Source organism: Dryobates pubescens, chromosome 8, assembly GCF_014839835.1.
Source record: "Dryobates pubescens isolate bDryPub1 chromosome 8, bDryPub1.pri, whole genome shotgun sequence".
NCBI lineage: Eukaryota > Metazoa > Chordata > Aves > Piciformes > Picidae > Dryobates > Dryobates pubescens.
Genome location: NC_071619.1, coordinates 34,515,695 through 34,536,603, shown reverse-complemented (window position 1 = coordinate 34,536,603; position 20,909 = coordinate 34,515,695). Strand labels below are relative to the sequence as shown.

The 20,909-nt window shown below is 42.2% G+C and overlaps 1 protein-coding gene across 1 annotated transcript in view; it reads left to right on the top strand.

Annotated features, from left to right (window-relative positions):
* DPT (dermatopontin) overlaps positions 1 to 19,327 on the top strand; it is a 28,597-nt gene extending 9,270 nt beyond the window's left edge. Inside the window, exons 2-4 of the mRNA XM_009907931.2 lie at positions 2,237 to 2,362; positions 13,968 to 14,075; positions 19,043 to 19,327. Coding sequence (XP_009906233.1) covers positions 2,237 to 2,362; positions 13,968 to 14,075; positions 19,043 to 19,109 — 301 coding nt within the window. The 3' untranslated portion in view covers positions 19,110 to 19,327. The remainder of the gene's footprint in view (positions 1 to 2,236; positions 2,363 to 13,967; positions 14,076 to 19,042) is intronic.
* Positions 19,328 to 20,909: the final 1,582 nt, after the last annotated feature.

Here is a 20,909-nt window from a genome sequence, read left to right as displayed (position 1 = left end):
ACAAAGCACAGCAATGTGTGTGGCCCCAGCAACGTAGGAGATGCAGACACAAACAAATGTAAACACTGTTGTCTGATCAACAGAACACTCCAGAAGGGACAAATGGAAAACACCTCTGGTTCACAGGTGGAAGCTGAAAGTTATGCAGAGGAATTCATCCCTGCAGTGGTCAAAGCTGATCAGATTTTTACCTTTTGCATCTGATCCTCATGCTTTGTGAGCTCTAACACCTGTATGCATAAGTGAATGACTTCCCAAACAGCAAACCCTGCTAGAGGATATGCTTTCCCTTCTAGGAACTCCAGACCCATTAAAATAAAATATGAGGTCATTGGATGAAACCAGGCAAAAATGTTGGTATTTGTTAATAATGAGCTTGCCTTTGAAATTATCTTTTGAATATATCAACGTATTTGATTTCACAATACTGCAAGGAAGGTTTGTGACAGCTCCAGGTGGCCAATTTCCTCAAGAAGGGAAAAACTTTCAAAAACAAGAAAAGAGAAAGGAAGAAAAAAAATAGAAGGAAAGGAAGTGGAAGAAACTGAATTCCTGTAATTTTCTGCAATAGGAAACAATGAGGGTATGAGGGTGCTTGAAAGAAAGAACACTCAAGAGCTGAGTTAATGAGCTATCTGTTTTGATGCTGTCATTCTCTTTGGTCTCCAAGGAGTAAACTATTCAAACTGTTTATCACTCAAATTGCTTTCTGTATCAGTGTCCAGATGATTGCAGGGTGTGCAAAGAGAAGCATACATCTCTGCTCTTGGAGACCATGCCTAGTCTACTTGAAGGCAGTGATTCACAAGTATGAGAGAATTCCCCAGTACAAACAAAGCATGAAGCAGCACACTTCTCAAAATGCAGTCATACTGTTTGAGAGTCGTACTTCATAACATCTGAGTCTCAGTTTTCCTCATGTAACTGTCTCAAGCTGTGCCAGGGGAGGTTTAGACTCGAGGTGAGGAAAAAGTTCTTCACTGAGTGAGTCATTCGTCATTGGAATGGGCTGCCCAGGGAGGTGGTGGAGTCACCATCCCTGGAGGTGTTCAAGGGGAGATTGGATGTGGCACTTGGTGCCATGGTCTAGTTGTGGGGTCTGTTGGGACAGGTTGGACTTGATGATCCTTGGGGTCTCTTCCAACCTTGGTTATACTGTGATACTGTTAGCAAATTATGATTTCATCACAAGCCTATAATGTTTGATGAAGAGTGACTTCTGTGGGAGGCAAGTAATTCATAGAATGCACTGGGTTTGAAAAGACTTCCAGAGGTCATCTAGTCTAACCTCTCTACAAGGAGATCAGGATGCTCAGGGCCCCATTGAGACCTTCAACATCTTAAGGCATGGGGCCTCCACCTCCTGTCTAGGAAACCTATTCTAGTGTTCCACCACCCACACAGTAATGAGCTTCTTCCTACTACCCAGTTTAAATCTACCCTGGTTCAGTTTAAAACCATTGCTCCTGTCCTAGTGATACACGCCTTTGTGAGTAGTCCCTCTCTAGCTTTCTTTTAGGCCCCCTTCAGATTTTGGAAGGCTGCTGTAAAGTCTCTCTGGAGCCTTCTCTTCTCCAGGCTGAACAACCCAGATCTCAGCCCCTCTTCACAGAAGAAGTACTCCACCCCTCAGATCACTTTTGTGGCCTTCCTCTGGACCATCTCCATCCAGTCTGCAACTTCCTTGTCTTGAGGGCCCCAGAGATGTAGACAGTTCTCCAGGAGAGGTAATATCAGAGCAGAGTGGAAGAATCACCCTTCTCAGTCTGAGAAAGGAGTAAAATAATAGAAATTGCTGAGCTTCTCTCAGAAAATATTTTCTAAGTATTTTTTTTTCTTTTAAAGGCAGTGGGGAAAAAAATTATACCAATGAACCTCAAACACCAAGAGTGAAAGACAGAAGTACTAATGTACTACTTCCAAGTCAGACTCACAATTTCTAAACAGTGAGAATGTCAACACCAGAATGATCTCCTTGCCTAATTACCATACTGGAATGATTAAATACTTATTTTTAAGTGCAGCATAAATGATAAATGTTAAGACATTATTAGTTAACTACAGGCTGCTTATACAAAGTGGTTAATCAGTACACAGCAAGTGCCTACAGTGTTTCTGAATGCAAATTCAAACCCTTAGCTTCCACTCTGAATCAAATATTGTAATTCTGTTTGAAGAAATGCTTGAAACTAATCTAACATCATGTTTTCCTTTCTTTGTTTCTCCTCTTTATTAGGTATCAAACCTGCTCAAACAATGGGCTGGTGGCTGGTTTCCAGAGTCAGTACTTTCCATCTGTGCTTGACCGTGAATGGCAATTCTACTGCTGCCGCTATAGCCGGAGGTGCCCTTATTCATGCTGGTGAGTTCAAGCAGAAACCAAACCTCATAGCCCTTTTTCCTCAGCAGTCCCTCAAACAGTCTTTGGCCATTTAGCCCAACAAAAACCTCATCCCAGTATAAGTTAACTGGGTTTTTCACAGACTAGAATCATAGAACTGTTTAATTTAGAAGAGACCTTTGACATCATCAAGTCCAGGTGCTCACGTGGAGCTCATAATCCCCCCCCTACAGCTAAACCACTACCACTAAACCATGCCCCTAAGCACCCCATCACATGCATCTTTTAAATCACTTCAGGGATGGTGACTCCAACACTTCCCTGGGCAGTGTGTTCCAGGGCTTATAACCCTTTCTTATGAAGGAACTCTTCCTAACATCTAACCTGAACCTCCCCAGGCACAACTTGAGACCATTTCCTCATCCTGTCACTTGCTGCACATGAGAAAAGACAGATCCCCACCTCACTCCAACCTTCTTTGAGGTAGCTATAGAGGGTGCTAAGGTCTCCCCTCAGTCTCCTCTTCTGAAGGCTAAACAACCTTAGTTCATAGAGTCAATAAGGTTGGAAAAAGACCTCAAAGATCATTGAGTCTAACCTGTCACCCAAGACCTCATGACTACTAGACCATGGCACCAAGTGCCACATCCAATCCCCTCTTGAACACCTCCCCTCAGCTGTTCCTCATAAGACCTTTATGGACCTAACCAAGTTATTTCCAGGCTCATAACAGTTTCAAGCTGTGCCAGGGGAAGTTTAGGCTGGAGGTTAGGACTCAATGATCTTGAAGGTCTTTCCCAAGCTGGTTAGTTCTGTAACACTGGAGGAGCCATCAATCATTGCCCTATCTAACTGGGGGGCCACCAGGCCCCCCAGCCTTTGTTGTCACTGCCACCATCACCCAGTACACACCATGGGCACTCACCAGCGATGAGAGGAGGATCCTCCAGCCCAGATGGGCTCAGCTTAGGGCTTTGCCCTTTCCTGGGGGGGATTTAAAAGGGGAGTGGGTGGGAAGGGCAAAGTGGCCACACCTGGGGTGGGAGGAGACTCCAACAGAGCCCAGGTGCTCTGGGTTTGAGGGGGAAAAGTGGGGAAAATTTGGGCGGGGGGGGGGGGGGGGGGGGGGGGGAGGGGGGGGGGGGGGGGGGGGGGGGGGGGGGGGGGGAAGGGAAGATGCAGACTGTGAAACCTGTGCTGTTGAGAAAGAATAGAGATTAAAATAATATTCAAATATGAATTATTGACTTTTAGTGACTGCTAGATGCTTAGTATGACTAGTTTCAGGGTGTTCCACTACTCTTGGATATTAGATAATTTATTATTGACAAAAGCTCTTATTGCTCCTGTCCATTCTGTGTTACAGAATTGATGATTCTGTTCCCCAGGGCTGTTAATCCATCTGTTCTCACAGAAGAGTAAACAATAACCTGCCAGCTTTTTATTTTTTTTTTTTTTTTAAGAGAAGAAAACAGGAGGGGGAAATCTGCTGCTTTGTTTCCAGAACTCATCTTAGAAATGAGCTTTCCATTGAGATGCACACAAACTGTTTACCCCTTGCTTGGTCTTACTGGCTGGCTGCTGGCAAACACAACAGCAGTGCCTTGCTTTGCATCATTCAGCCTCCTTGCAGCCAAGAGGAAAAGACATGTTTTATTACCACTATTTTAAAAGATTTTAAGTGTCAGGAACAGTCTTTGAAGGTTCCTCTGCCCTCTTTCTACTGCCTACAGATGTTCTCTACCTGGGGGTTTATTGACATACCTTCCCAGGCTCTTCATCTGAGGAAATCTCACTCTAAATTTTAAGCACTTCTTCCAGGCTTTCTTACACCTTGAATATTTCATGCATTTTCAGAGAGACAACAGAAATCTGACCTACTCTGTTATTGTTGACAGTTCTGTTTCCCTCAGCTGTCATTTTGACAAGTGGAAACAGCTTTGCCTCTGCCCTACAAATTTGCATTCAGAGTAATGCAAATCCTAATGTAAATGTTTGGGTTTACTGATGTCTTGCTTTTCCATCCCAGCTGCACACAGGCTCTTACACTGCCCTTCCATTTCCAACAGTGACAACTCTCCATTTTCATGCTTGGAAAAGAATTCCTTATGCAGTTCAGCTGCTACTGCCTTTCCATGCAGAAAAGGCAACATTTCAATGGCAGGTGCAGCATTTTTCCCACTAGGAATAGGTAGAAACCCCACGTGCTCACATTCTTCTGGAGGTGAGAGCTGTAAAACCCCTGGGAATGCCTGTCACCTGGCTTCTGAGAAGCCTCTGGTGCACTGTCTGAGATTATAAAACTGTTTTATACCCTGTATTGCTAGGCACTGTCACTTCACCTGGAGCCCAGCTTGTTCTGTTCAAGCTGCTGGCCAATCTTGACTTACTTGTCCACTCTCAGTCTGGAAGATGGTTGCATCTACTTGAGAGCATTGTTTGACCTTACTCTCTTGAAGTGCCTCCTTACAGTATATTTATTCTGATTTCACTCAAGCTCTCATTCTACCCTTGGAGTTAGCAAGGTAGATATAAGCTCTTTGTACAAATGAGGACGTTATTGTCTGAATAGAGACACAACTAGACGGATAAAAAAATGGGGAGTGATGGTCAAAGGATGATACCCTGCCTGGGTAAAGAACTGTAACTGCACCCTGAGACTCCAGCCATGGAAGCATTCAAAGCCAGGCTGGATGAGGCCTTGAGCAATTTGGTCTAGCAAGAGGTGTCCCTGCCAAGGCAGGGGACCTGGAACTAGATGACCTTTAAGGTTCCTTCCAACCTGAACCATCACATGATTCTATGATTCATCAATGATCTTCAAGAGGTGGCAGACTACACCACCACCCAAGTTTGCATACAACATGAAACTGAGTGGAACAGCTGATACACTTGGGGAGGACTGCAGTGCAGAGAGGTATAAAGAAACCTTTTTTTGATATGAGGACAGTGAGACAGTTGATCAGTGAGGCTGTGGAGGCTCCAACCTTGGTTGGTTTTCAAGAGTTGACTGGATAAAGCCCTGAGCAGCCTGATCAGAGTTTGTGGTTGATTCTGCTTTGAACAGATAGCTATACTTGAGACCTGTTGAAGTCCCTTTTCATCAGTTTTCTTGTGATCCCAAATAGGAGGATTCATCTGCTGGAGGGACCATACCATGAAGAGAAATAATCCTCTCCAAAACAGTGACCTCTTGCCTCTTTGTCTTCTGGGAATGATTTCCTTTCTAGTTTATTCTATTCCCTTTACTCTGCCTAGACACTGTCTGGAAGAGGGCTAGTTGTTATGCTGACATATAAACAACATGAACTGCAATGTGGTTGTGTAAAACCCTGGGCTTTGGACCAGTTTCACCCCTACAGATGTGACTTGTCTGAACTGTTAAACTCCAGTGTGCAGCAAATAACATTCCCATTCCCTAAGAGCAGGTGATTTCACTCTCAACTTCACTTCCTTTGGCATTTCCAAGTTATTGTCACAAAACCTTGTTCACACACCACACTTCTGGTCTGTTTCCTGCACTCTATTTAAGATACATTTGACAGAGAAAATGTGTTTCCCAAACAATATACAAAGCAGTCCTGAGCTATCAGGTGTAGTACCTCAAAATGTATGTGCATATAAGACACAATGAATATGTGTGTGCCTATCATCATTTATTAGAGTTTCTGCCCCAATCTATAATGGTATTTGTTCTGTTCCAGAAACTAGCTGTCAATAAACTGTCTGTGGAGAGACAGCTATTAATATGCTGCTGACCCCTCTTCCCTGACTGAAGCAGCTTCATTTCACGTGAAGCCGTCTATTAGTATATGACCACATGGAAAAGTAACACCAGGAAAATATGCAATGACTGTCATGCCTCATGGAGCATGCATGACACACAGAAAAATCTATATTCAAAGATAATCCCCATTGCAGAATTTCTCAGCAGCCTTGAACTTCAGTGTGCACCGAATCCTTCCTTATGAAACCAAATATAGGCAGAAAGGCCTTTTTTAGAAAACAGACAATATCAAAGTGCAGCACACCTCTGTGTTTTAAATTAGCTCTCATCTTGGGTATTTGATCCCTTCCTCTTCCAGCTGTCTCTCTACAGAGCTCTCTGGTAACTACAGATCTCTCTGGTAAATACAAAAGTAGCAAGATAGTTGATCCTTATGCATGGTTTCTCTCAGCTCTTCTTCAGACTACACCCCTCTTGAAGAGAGGTGGTCTTCCTTACACTGAAGAAAGAGAGGTTTTCCCATGTACATGAGCCTTGTAAGCAGTTTATTAGAATTTAGCACTGTTTTTACAGCTGGAGCATTTCTGTGATTGAATCCTGGTAATACTTACTGGAATACTAATTTATGACCCCATCATGCTCACTAAAACCCACACTTAAACACTGAACTAACAACATGGTTAAAGCCAAATACTTGCTTAAAGACTTCTTGGTAGCATCTATGCTCTTACTCTTAGAGCCTAGCAGTTCTGTTTCACAGTTCATCTTCTCCACAATTAATTCCCAATTTACCTGTGCAGTAGGTCCATATGGAAACTAAATACATTAATCTTTTCCAGTCTTATAGTTTTGCACTTGCTATTTATATATATATATAAATATTAAAAAATCATATATACATATATATATATATATATGAGGGTTTTTTAACTTTGATTTCTTCCTTACACCATGCCAAGCCTTGTCATGGATTCTGCACATTTCTACCATATTGAAAATAATTAACATTCCTCACAGGAGGCAGAAAAGCTCTCATTATTTTACCCGGCTAGGGACTGCTACCACAGTAAAATAAACTGTGAGCTGATCCAAACCATAAAGGAAGAAGCTGTAGAGACAGGGTTATTAAGTGGTCCCATTAGAGCTCAATTTTTTTTCTTTGCTAGCAAATTGCTTGACACCATACTCTCCAAAGCAAAAACATTTCACAGAGCAGCCCCAAGTCTGAACAGACTGTTTATGACTGTTTCTCCTCTCCAAACAACCAGCAGTCCAAGTCCCAGAAGGTCTGTCTGAAGCTGTGGCTGCTCTCTGTCAGGGTGACATTGTCCAGATAACAATTACATTTTCCAAGAGTTATGGGACTTAAAGAACTTACTTGTTTTCTTGACTCAACATGCCACCAAAGCCATATTAAAACTGATGAGATCCTTTGCAGGTTTCTCAAAGATTATGGCAACATCAGAATAGATATGGTAGAAACATGGAATTCTGGACAACCTAATTCTCCTCCTTTCTTTAAAAACAAACAAAACCCAAAAAATCCAAACCAAACCAAACAAACAACAAACAAACCCCCCCCCACACACAAAAAAACCCCCAACACAAAACCCACAAAAAACCACAACCAAACAAAAAAACCACAAACAACAACAAACCCACAAAGGGGTTTAACTGTTTTGGTTTGTTTTGTTTCCCAAATATCCCAACAAACACAACCTTACAGTCCAGTCTCCAGGACCATCTTCCAAAGACATCTTAGGAGAAACACATTTTCTTAACATTGGAAAGTTGGCCAATGTTAAGCTGGCCCATGTTCACTGAATGTAATATGCAGGCTTACAGCTCCTGAAACAAAATTCTCCTTTAAGGAAAGCCATATTCTTGAAATAACTTGTAAATAGCACCCAAAATAGTAAAGCCATTCAGGGGACACTCCTTGTCCTCAAAGGTCAGAAAGTCAAAGTCAAGTGGTTTCCTCTTGAAATGGAACAGCTCCTTCTTTTGGCTGTGGCATTGTTAGAGGTAGAGCTCCTCAGCAAGGAGAAAAATGAAGGTGAAAGAGAAGCCATTCATCTCGTTAGCAATGTAGCTGCATGAGAAGTGAAAAGCGTAAAGCACTCTGAAACAACACTGGGTAGTAGGGAACAAGTATATTCAACAGCTGGAGCAGGAAACCATGAGCTCTGTGAGGATATTGGGAGAAATTTACTGAAGGAGTGGTCAGGCCCAGGGAGGTGGTGGAGTCACTGTCCCTGGAGGTGCTCAAAAGCAATGTAGATGTGGCACTTGGGGGATGATTTAAAAGCCATGGCAGTGTTAGGTTGACAGCCTGACTTAATGTTCCTGGAGGTCTTTTCCAACTGATTCTATGATGTAAAAAGACTCACTTGATTTGGCTGCTTTATATCTGAAAGCAAGGCATAGCCCTAGTTCCCATATACTTCTCTAAGGGGCTGGCTCTACAATATTGATAAAACCATTGGTGTGACTCCATATTCTTACTGGTAAAAACATAGATTCATGACAACTATTTCTGAAGTCAGTTGTTTAAAGAGTGTTAGGGATCACTGTAGATTGGTACAAAACATTCTTCTCAGTGCTAAATGAGTAACTGTTTTCTATTAATCCCTAATATAGTGATTCTTCACCATGGAAAATAAACAACATTGCTAGTTTCAGACTAGAATAATAACAACAGTAATCCTGTTAAAAAAAATAATGCCTTTTTCCAATACACTTCCTACACAGAGTAAGATTTACAGGATTATAGTAAAGTACATTAGAAAAACATGGGGGTGGGCAGGGTGATGCAGACTAGGCAGGAGATAAACTATCCCACATCAACTCCATACCAGCTAAAATCTCCATTATGGAAATACCTTTTTCTGTCAGGTTGTCCCACTCTCCCACACTCATGCCAAGCCATTTGTATCCCTCCTCACAAGCTTTAACATAGAATTACCTGTTTTCTCCTCTCTTGACAATGCCACTAGTGCTCCAGCCTCGTGTTCAAACATCACCCACTTGATATCAACCTGGATTTGCAAAGCTGAACCAGAATTCCTGTCCTTTCTGTACTGATTTTTTCAAATAGATCAAAGAGATTGAAAAGACTGCCATAGAAGCAATCATAGAATTGTTTAGGTTGGAAATAGCCTCTCAATCAGGTCTCACATTATTATTTTCTCTCCTACAATCCTTCCCCAAACTTGACACCTTTGTGCATACTTTGGTTTAGTAAACAATCCCACTAACTGCACCCTGGTAGTCCCTCCACAGATCCTATGCCTCCTTAGAGTTCAGTTGGCATCAAATTACTCAGTGCCTAGGTCCCATGATAAGTATGACACAAGTCTTCTCACAGTTGCTTTGAAACCTCTCTTCTAGGGCCTTCCCTCGTGCACCCTTTCAGGCACCACAGCACCACTGCGTGGTTCTAGAGACCTTAGGTCAACCCCAAGGGCAGCAGCAACTTTGTCTCAGCACTTAGGAATTCCTAACCTTCTCACTGCTCTCCTAGCCTAGTTTTTCTAAGAGGTGAATGCCAGAAGTGCTTACAGGGCTTACTGTGGATGGCTCTTCCCAAATAGGTCTTGCCCTTGGGCTTGGACTTCTTGGGAGTCCAGACTTCCACGGGTATACACACCTACTAGGGCAAAAAGTCTCTCTTGCTTGTTTCATGGCTCCTCTCAGGTATAAACCAAACATTGCCACAGGGGGCTTACAAGTGTTACCACCTCTCTAAATAAATCAGGGCACTGGTAGGTCGTTCACAACTGATATGCATTGGAGAGTAAAAGATTGAATATTTAGAGCAAAGCACTTGATAACGAGGTTACATGCTGAGCCACAAAAACTGATGAGGGAACCACTGTCCCTTGCCAGGCAGACCACTTTGAGAATACTCGTAACAGATGAGTTTGGTGATCATTTTCCCCTCTGCGATGAGAAATCCACATACTGAATATCCCTATGTGTTACACACTGGAACATCTCTCAGTACAGCTGTACATTGTGTCATTCATCCCCAGGATTCCAAAATGAGGGTTGATAGAGAAATGCTGGGTCACACCGCAGAGCCTCGCTATAGGGACAACCACATTTCTTTCTGAGGATACAGTGCAACCCAGATGACCTTGAGATGCACAAGCTTAAGGGAACAGCCTCTTAAATGAGTAGAGCAAACACCAAAGAGAACTCAGTTAGACAGACAGACCACACAGACCCAAGCAAACTTGAACACTGCTCTCACAGCACTGTTTATAACTTTTCTTTCCAGAACAAAAGCAGTCAGTAAGCATCTGTCTATGGAACAAGACAGACTTCAGAGCAGCTCAAGCCCTCAAATAATTTACTTCCAGTAATTGCATATATTTACTTTCCTAATATTCCTTAGTGGAGGAGCCTTAAGAGGCTGTATGGTAATACGGAGAGCTTCATAGAGGGAGATGACAGCAGGCAGAAAGAAAAGAGAGGGAAGCTAAATGAAGGCTCCCTACTGCATCCATTCACTTCAGAATAACACTGCCTTCTTCTGCAAAAGGTCTGTGAGGCTCTTAACAGTAACGCAGGAGCTTGTCATCAAATTCACTTTTCAACTAAAAGGCTCATGAAACAAGTTTAAAGAACTGATTCTCAGTTCTGTCTCTGAGTAGAGCTGAAAATGACTTTACAGCCTTGTGTTTTACACAGAGTCATCTGCCCAGCACATAATGCTGGTCAAGATTACAGAGTATTTTCCTTGCTGAATGCCAAACTGATGTTGTGAAACACATTTGGCAGGACATATATAAACACATGTCTTGATGTTTTCTACTACTATTACCTCAAAGAAGCCCCAAAATCTGAAGTTGATAGGGGAATGTGAAAGGAAATCCTGATCCCAGAGCTGGTCTCCATGCCACATTTTTAAAACCTGCTATGATCCAAGAATCTTCAAAGTTGTGATCTCAGACACTCAGGCTTCAAATTAGTAAACCAAATATTGGGAGTCTCCTCTAGCTGAAGGAGCAGCCACACCATTAAACCTTCCCACCCTCCAAAACAGTGTCCACATTCTGCCTGTTGGGAATGGTACCAACCATGTTATAGTTCACAAACTCTGGGTCTGTCCCACTTGGTTTGGGCTAAAGCTGTCCCAGGGATTGTTCTAATAATTTTCACATCTAGGCAATCAAGTTAGAGTGTCCAGAAACATTCTCTGGTGGTGCTTAATTTGCTGTCATATATATAGCACCCCTTCTTGGCCTCTGCCTCTGGATCCAGAAATACTGACTGGTTCCCACATTCAGATTCATGGCTTCACTGATTTTGTAGCCATGCAAAAAGTCTTCCTCAAGGTCTGGATTTCAACGTAAAGACAATGGATAAAACACAAATCAGGTAGCAGAGGCCAGCCATTGTGAAGTATGCTCCAGCTTTCATCACAGCTCTGGGCATGGAGTGCAGGGCCTCAAAAGCAGCTCTTTGCAAACTGGAGGGCTTTCAGCAAGTTGGCTACCCCAAAGGACCAGCTTATATTCAGGTTAAGGTTCTTTTATGAGACTCTAAAGGTGTACTACAGATTCAAATTGTAAGTTCTCTAAGTATAAAAGTAGTCAAACCAGAGCTGTAAACTGTCTGACACTGGCAAATAAATATACACTTGGGAGCACAAGGGGAGATATCCCGAAAGCAGAAATTATGATGTCAGGCTGCAAATAAAATAACAAATAAATTAAGTTTGCCATGGTTTGACAGAAACACATTCAGGTGATGAACCCACCAGCTAACAGGTGTGATGCCATGAGAAGCAGCTTTTTTTGGTAGTATTTGTATATACTTTCTCTGTCTGTGTCAGAGCCAGTTCCCTTAAAATCCATAGTGGTCTCATTTTGGATTTTTGGTGGAAGCTGAAAATTGTGGCTCTGCTTTTCCCACTTGAAAAGCATATTGATGAGTCTATCTATTTATTCATCCTGACAATTGCTGGTGTACGTGGATTCTCCTGTTTCTTCTAGTCCTTGGTGTCTGTCTGCATGACCTGTAAAATATTGCTACTCATTTCTTGTCAATGGCACAGCACTGCAAGGGCTTTGCAGATTTGTGGGTCCTTGGTCAGAGCTCTGACAGCAGACACTGATCAAGCCTGATCTCTGCTTCCCAAACACACTTGGGGATGGGTGTTCCATCTGTTTGATGATTGCCTTGACCGAAGGACAGGAGGTGTGAGAACAAGATGTGTTTAAAGAAGCTGACTGTACAGACTTCAGGATCTTGAAAGGCCATGCCTGAGTTTTACACTCAGTCCCATTAGTGATTTGCTAGGAACAATGTTCCAACTGAACAGTGTTTTTCTTTCACTTACAAAAGCTGAAAAATGACCTGAAATTAAGTCCCATCTGCTTTACAAAGAAGATGTAAACAGCACAAGTATAAACAAAGTGATCAAAAATACATTTACAATATAGAGAGTGGTGGTTGTTTCAGATTTGTTTGTTTGCTTGTTTTGTGGGGGGTTTTGGTTTGGTTTGTTACAGCAAATTCTTCTAATTTGAGAGTAGGCAAATATTCCAGAGTCTATAAAGGCTATAAAGGCTAAGGTCCCTCAGTTTTCAGTTAAGTTTCAGTTTCTGAGTACTCCAATAGTTACTGGTTTGGGTTCCAAAGAGCCCCCCAAAGCATTTAATTTAAAAAAATTTAAAAACATCCCAATAATTCCTGTTAAGGATGTTATTTAAGTTTATGTTCAAACCCCAGCAATTTAACAAAATGTAAGCATGCACAGGAGTGCTCATCTGGGATGTGCTAGGATCACCCTCAGGAATCATTCCAGTACTGCTGCTGGACTGAATTAAGTCGGAGAAACTGTTGCTGGGATTTCGTTAAAGCCATTTTAACCCTGCTTGCCTCACCAAGAGTTAAGTTGCTCATTTCCACACAGACAGGCTCCCTGACAGTGAAGCTAGCACAACCCCACTAGTGGCTCCCACATAAAATGGTGTAATACAAGGAAAGATTGAGTGCCAGGTTTCCATTCCTGACCTCTAACATAATGTCGTCTTAAGTACTGGTCAAGATCCCAGTCCCCTTCTGGCATCTGGACATTGTCTGTAAAACCAGTACAGAATTATATTGCCTGTTCCCAGGAAAGCAGTAACCATAATTTGATTTAAAAGTGCAGAAGTACTTTGAGCTTCTCAGATGAACACACCACAAAAATATTGTCCAGGCCCATATTACAAACTTGGTGGAGAGTGGAAACAACAAAGAGGAATGGATTAATTGCTCTATTTACATAATATAATTCATAAATGGATAAATGCTTATACTTGCTTGACTTGGCAACATTCACAGCACTCTATAGCAGCAAACAAAACAGACTCACAAGAGGCTGAAGCAGATCCCTGCAATCAAGACATCAGTAGACAAGCTTGACATTCTTGCTCAGGCTCTTTTTATCCCGGCGTTGCAGATATAGCTTTACAGTAAGGGCAGTGAAACACTGCAACAGGTTCCCCAGGGAGGTCATGGATGCCCTCTCCCTGGAAGTGTTCAAGGCCAGGTTGCATGAGGCCTTGAGCAATCTTGATCTAGTGGAATGTGTCCCTGACCACAGCAGGGGAGCTGGAACTAGATGATCTTCAAGTCCCTTCCAACCCAAATGATTCTATGATTCTATGTACACACATACAGTACTCCAGCTTGCTCCCAACAGTCACTGAAATTTATTCACACAGCCACTTGAGTTAGTTGTGTACAAGAGAAAGACAACCTTGAAGGTAAGACTGTATCTCGTAGTGCTGGTAAGAACTTCAAAGAAGCAGGGAAGCTTTTCTGAGTTGTATTCAGTCAACTGGACTTTTCTGTAGAGTGATAAATTACATTCTCCTCTTTCCCCCCCCCCCTCACATACAGGTTAACAACAGAATATCCAGGACACTATGGAGAAGATATGGACATGATGATGTACACTTACGACTATTACATCCGTGGGGCAACAACAACTTTCTCTGCTGTGGACAGGTTTGCTTTTCATCTACTTTTCATCTGCTTTTCATCTGCTTTGCATGCTTTTCATCTGTTTCATTAGAAATTTTAAAAAAACCCAAAACAACCAAGGCCTTAATTTTTATTTTCCCCAAACACTGCATGGCTACATTCTCAGCCTCAGGCTGGTACTTCTGAGGACCAGAGTTAACAGTGTGTGTGGCTGATTGTCCAGGATGGTGTATCAGGAACAAGGCATCTTCATGCACAAGGGGATCATCTACCATGTCCATCTGAGTAGCAAAAAATATAGCAGCAGTGGTGTGGGCAAAATGTGAGCTCTATAAATTGTCACAGATCATCAATATTGTTTGTCATCTACTTCTGGTTGGAGCATCTTTCATCTAACTCAATAGAAACTCAGCCTGAACACCCTGTCCTCTCAGGTGACAAGGGTCTGATTTTAACCCACTTTTCTTTGCAGAGAAGCAGGCAATCTGCCAGCATACAAGGCTAAGACCATACAAACTGCAACATGTACGCTGTAAAGTGCTCAATCCAATGCAACACAACTCTAACAGACTGGAGGAACTGATACAAGTACATTGTACTAATTGTACATGTGCTAATGTAACAACATTGTAGTACATGGATCCAGAAAATGAGTTAGCTACTTTTTCTTGGTCAGTCCTGGTCATTATCTGGCATTTGCTAATCCTCCTGAGTAAGGCCTTATGGCTAATGAAGTTGCAGTCATAGAAATGGATTCATAATTGCTCTTTACTCTGCTCCCTCTTTACTCTGCAGTATTGCAAAGTTTTAAAATGTGTCCTTAACATGAACCCCACAGCACTGTCCTGCCTGGGACTAGAGAGATCTTAACAAAGCAGATCTAAGGAGACTGTGAGCAGTCACTGAAACCTGATTATGGGAGAAGGATCTTGAGTCTTTCCTCTCAAGCTGACCTCTAATACATCACCTGTGAGCTATTTCTTTGCTGACATCTCAGTCCAGTGTATTAAAGCATTGGTTATCAAGCAGCACAGACAGCAAGGCAAGGGGTGCTCACTAGTCTATCACTGCCATGACTGCCAGGAGAAGTGGAGAAAGAAGAGAGAGAAGTGGGAGTATAAACACAGCAACATTTCAAGCTGTCTCTAATAACCCTCAAAGGAGCTGTGGTGCTTTTGTCACTGGGATGCTCTCAGCTTGCTGGAGCTCACTAGGGAGCCCTCAGCGAAAAGATTACCTAAAATATGGAGACTTCTCCCAAAATTATAATGTATTGTCAAACTACTGCAGCTCCAGAACCACAGTTTTCTGACTAAAATGTATTAGCCTGTTTAAATGGAAGCCATGTCTGCAAATTGTTCCTCCAAGTGGGAGAGTAACTTTCACAGTTAATTGACTCAAAGGTATTTATTTATATCCTTTTAGATTAAGAATGTAAAAGATTGCAAGAGAAGTCTTTGTTATGTTCCTGGTACATTTGGGGGGTTTTCTGTGAAATATTCCCCACTGCTATTCTTAATCTTTGTTTTTCATGGCTGAGGCAAAGAGTGGGGGAGATTATGCAGACAATGCACTCCCCTGCAGCTGGATTCCAGCCTTCATCAGATGTTCTGTAAGTCAGGAATCACAAGGATGGCCTGGAAAACAGAGCAGCTGAGGTAACTGGTGCCTCTGAGCATCTGTCACTGCTGAAGGCTTAACACAGTCTTCATAATAGGGTGGCAGTGGGAAAACTGGCCAAGAGCAGAGGCAGTGTCATGTGGATGTACATCAGGAATACAGGTCCCGACAGGTTATGGGACATAGCACCTGGAAAAAGAAGCCACCTACATCTTTGTCCTACCACTGCTGTGACAGCAGAGATGAATCTGCAGTAGTAGCAGGTGAAAACTATAGAGAACATTTTATTAATTGCAATATAGGAAATGTTTCCGTGCCAATGAGCTCTCTGGCCCCTAAACCCAACTTGTGCTGCCTGGTGTACAAAGTAAAAAAAGTGCCTGCTACCCCAGTTCATGTTCACACTGTGGTGACCTCAGGAAAGTCAGCAAAGTTTGTCATTTTAAATGGTCTTTCACAGCGGGTTGGGGCACAGCTTCATCCTGAACTCTGAAACACGTTACGTGATGATGGCATGGCCCCCTCATGGAGCTTTCTTACAGGGTTGTGGTCTGGTTGGATAGGTCTCTCATGTCCAGAGAGCACCCCTGGGGCACTCACATCCTGACCTGCAGCACATTGCTTGGAGGGGGAGGTGGGGATTACCAGATATGTTTGATAAGTGCTGCAGATTACCCTGATGCTTAGTATAAAACCAACATATGCAGACTGTCATAAACTCCTTTCTTTTACAAAACTTCTGTGATCCATTTCTTTGGATGACCTGAACAGCCACTAATTGCTTAACTGCTCAGACGTTATCACTGAAATGCAGGTTGACACCCAGGTAACCCCAGCAGTAAGTACATTTGAAAGGCCTGGACATGCTGGACATCTACTGAGCTCAGCTGACCTAAATTATAGAGCATTTTAGGTCCCTAATAAGTTTCATATGACCAAAGAAAGAGGATTTTGTCAAACTTAATATGAATAGGAATTCATAGAGTTTTTTAACTGAATTTGAAACAGATTATTGGGTAACATTTGAAGATAAAGGATATTTTTCCTAAGGCATCAAAAATTCAAATCTGACAGCACATAACAGTTGGGAAGGAAAAGTGACAATTCATTACTGGCTCCCCAAGCCAACAAAAAGCATCAAGTTAGCAATTTAAAATAATCTCCCAAGGGAAGCAGTGGATTCTCCTACACTGGACAGTTTTAAGACAGCTTGACAGAATGCTGGGTCATCTCATTTCAACTATGCTGTCACCTGGAAAGATTGGACCAGATGACCCTTGGGGGCGCCTTCCAACCTGGCATTCTGTGATTCTGTGAATGTGGAGGGGTCCTATAAACCAGTACTAGGGATCTGCAAAGGTACATCCATTTATATTCTAGAGTATGCCACACAGAACAATTCCTAATGGGATCTGCACTCCCACTGTAAAACTTGCAAAGGATCTATGAATTGAAACAGGCTGATAACTACTGAATTAAACACACAGCACCAATGGTAGAATGTAATTGCCTGCATCTTGAAAGGCTGAATGTTTATACTTAACTTAAACACAAATAAGGAAAAACAAAAAAATTAAGACATTAAGGGCATAAACCTACTGGCTTTAGCCATGTGCACATATGCTAAAATGACCTTAAGTGCAAGTGTTAATTACAACTTCAGAAATAATTCTGTTCTAATATTTTCAAGCATGTCATTAATTCAGGTAATTGAAATGCATGTATTTTAAAGAACTTGACTTTTAACTTTGAAGTATACTGGTTTAGAAAAATGAGTTGACCTCATCTTTAGAGCTAAAAGTCTCCCTGACAACAAGTGCTACTTTAGAAGACCTTCACTTTGACTCTGATAATTATGATAACCCACATATGAGTATTTTTATTTTGCTTTTGGTCTTTCTGGGTAGCCCAGTGACCAAAAGAGTAGTAGCTGTCTTTGAAGAGTATGCACATAGCCCAAATGAGGACATCCTAAAATAAACCTGAAAATGAATCTTGAGTTCCATTAACCTTTGGTAATAGTTTTACAAAGAAATTACAATTTCAGTGCACGTAGGTAAGGCCTAAAGAAAACAAAAAATAAACTAGATAACTAAAGGCAAACTTGCTGCTGCATATGAGACATACCCAGTTGCAAATGACATTCCACATAAACTGGTGAAATGGCATAGTAAATATCCAATTAAAAAACTTCAGTTAATGAAAACTGAAATAAGACACTTTATACCTACACAGGGCTTAAGAGTCAAACTGGTCTTTTTCCAGGATAGTGTCACACAGTGAAACCATGTAAAGCTTTAACAACAAAATTGGGCTTAGGTGTCTCAGAACATCCCTGAAAGGCATCAGGTGGTGCACCAGTTTCCCCACCTTTTGGAACCAGCTACCAGAAAACCAGGATTGTGCAGGGGTCTTGTAAAGCAAGCTCCTATTGTGAATCCTTCCAGCAGCATTGCATGTCCCATACCTCAGGTTTAGGAGATCACTATTAGTGGAATCCAGACTTTCAGAACACATCTCCAAGTACAACACTCTACTAGTAAATGTAAATGACAGCTGACATCTACAAGAACTGTACATTAGATCTAAGCTCCTGTGGGCCAGTACCAAGCAGCCTAAACTGAACATTTGCTCCACAGCAGGACAGTACTGGATGCTCTGGGCTCACGCCTTTTTGTCAAGGGAAAATTTAACACATAATAAGCCAAGGTGGAAATTTGCAGCCTGTTGCAGCTACTGGACACTAAATCACTGGTCTCTGCTGCTCCAGCCACGCATCCTGCTAAAGGGTGTTATAGGTAACATATTGCTCTCCTGAAAGAGAATGCAGACAGCCCCTTCCTCACAAACCAGGAAGAACATAAATTCTCCTTACACTCATAAATACTGTCCTGCCTCATGTATGACTTGGGGAGATCCAGAATAAAATGTGCATTTAATTTCTCTCACTACTGATTCCTTCACATCCTTAATAAATAATACAAGCTAGAAGATCTAGTAGGGAAAAGAGGAAAAAACAAATCACATGACAATAATTTTTGACAGGACCATCCTTTTCCTCTTGTGTCACTAATTCAAAGTCAATTTAGAACCAATCACCATCAATTATCATTGTCTTCTGAAGGATATTCAGAGAGTTAATTTTCCAGAGAGATAATTTTCTTACCTGGTAAGGGAGTGTGAAGAAATTATAACTATCAGACATATTTAATCTCCGTCCAGCCCATGAAAACACAAGGCACCCAGAGGAAAGTCAGCTAATGGCAGACATGGTTTTGTTGCCACAGCGCCTCGTGTAATGCTGTTCTTACCTGCTCTGCTCTATCCTCTGTGCTTCTGGCTGATATTTTTCTCTTCTCTCTTTCCTGCAGGGATCGTCAGTGGAAGTTCATTGTCTGCAGGATGACAGAGTACGACTGCCCGTTTGAAAATGTTTAAAAGATTGACTGTACCCCACTTGCACAGCTTGGGGACAGACAGGGTGGCAGTAAGGTCAGTGATTATATGAGAAGGGTAATTAGGCTCACAAAAAACAGGTACCAAGCCTCATCAGCTGTCTGCTGAAGATATAATTCTTTCCCTCTGGAGCTAATAAATAAATTGCCAGCCCATGTGCTTGCAACAGCAGTTTTGGGGGATTCCTTCAAGCTGCACTGGCAGTTGTATCCCACCCCCCACCCCAGCAAAGCTGCTTATGACATACATGTTTATAATGCACAAGTCTAAGACATATGCACAGTTACCTTCTCTATCTGTCTGTGTAGCCCTTCTGAACACATGCAACTTCCTTGCAGATAGCAACTTCGTATTCATTGCTTCCCAACACTCTCACTCCAAACGAGGTGGAAACAGGTTGTAAGTTTTCCAACATCCACCAGACTTTCCTCTCTTCTGCTTTGTACTTGGTCTGCATGCATAGAGGAATTCCAGGCATTTACAACACTGGATGACATCACTACCTGATAAAAATGAGAGTAGATCCATCAATAAAAACAGAAGCCTAATCCAACTGAGAGTCTTTAATACTGTCTTTAAGGAACACCAGGAACTCTGCTCTGGAGTAGGTCAGGCTACAGTAAATGTATACTTGTCAGAAGTCTACTTTTCAGGTGGACTGGGTTTCCAGTATGGGTGCTCTTGGGAATATATTCTTGGCTTAAAGTAGACAAATAAAGCTAATGACTTAGGTGACTTCGGTTCTTCCAGCTTCTGGATCTCATTCCCTGTAAAGGAATGTGTTTCAAGATTGCACAGCACTTGTGCAGCTGTAATTCAACAAGACAGTCTATTGATCTCATCCAGGAAGATCTGAGGTAGGATCTTTAGTTTTGAACAAACCAGAATTTAGGGGTCAGTTCCTTAGCTGATGAACAGTGCCTTCAGCAGTGCTGGCTCAATGGCTATGATGACCCAGTGGGCCAATTTAATGCTGTAAAGCTTCACAGGAAACAGTGGCGTCAGCCAGCTAGTTTCCATGTTCCAAGCATCTGGGATGTATTTACTAGCATACCCTCAAGTATGAGTATTAAAGTTACACTTGTTCAATAAAAGAATAATAGGTCTTGCATGGCTGAAACATTGCTCTTTCTTGGGTTTACTTACACTGTCTTATTAATCTCCACACAAAGAAAACCTCTGCTGCTCTCAGACACCATGGTGGTGACTCGGGAGTTCCTGAGAGAGCCAGTTGCTAAGCCATGTAAGTAACAATGGGAAAGGGAAATCAAGAGGCTTGGGGAAGATGGAGAACCTTGTTAGCTGACTCTGGTGGACAAGCAACTCAGGCCAACATAGCATCAAACAGCAAAGCACCAGAGCAGAAGACGCTTACACCAGGGAGCTGATGGAAAAGGACAGGCACTATAGTTAGGCATAGAAGGATCTTTTCTGGAAACATCTGCTCTAGGTGGACACTCATCTTCCACACAACTTTATCTTGACTACTTAGGCTGCTCTCAATTCTGTGCACACACCATGGCCTCTGAAGAGATAGTCCAAGATCAGCTTAAACATGTTTAAGTTCACAGGACCATGTAAAGGAGCAATTCTGCTCTCTTGTCCACTGGAGATGCATTGTCATATCATCCTTTATGCCACCTTTCTCCCTCATCCCTGTTCCAATCACTTCTTTCCACCTATGCTCTATTCCCAGCTCCACCCTAGCAGTGCATCTGTGTAGGATACATTTCACAGGGCTCCTCTTCAGATAATTTTCAGATAAGGAAAGTTGTGGGTGGG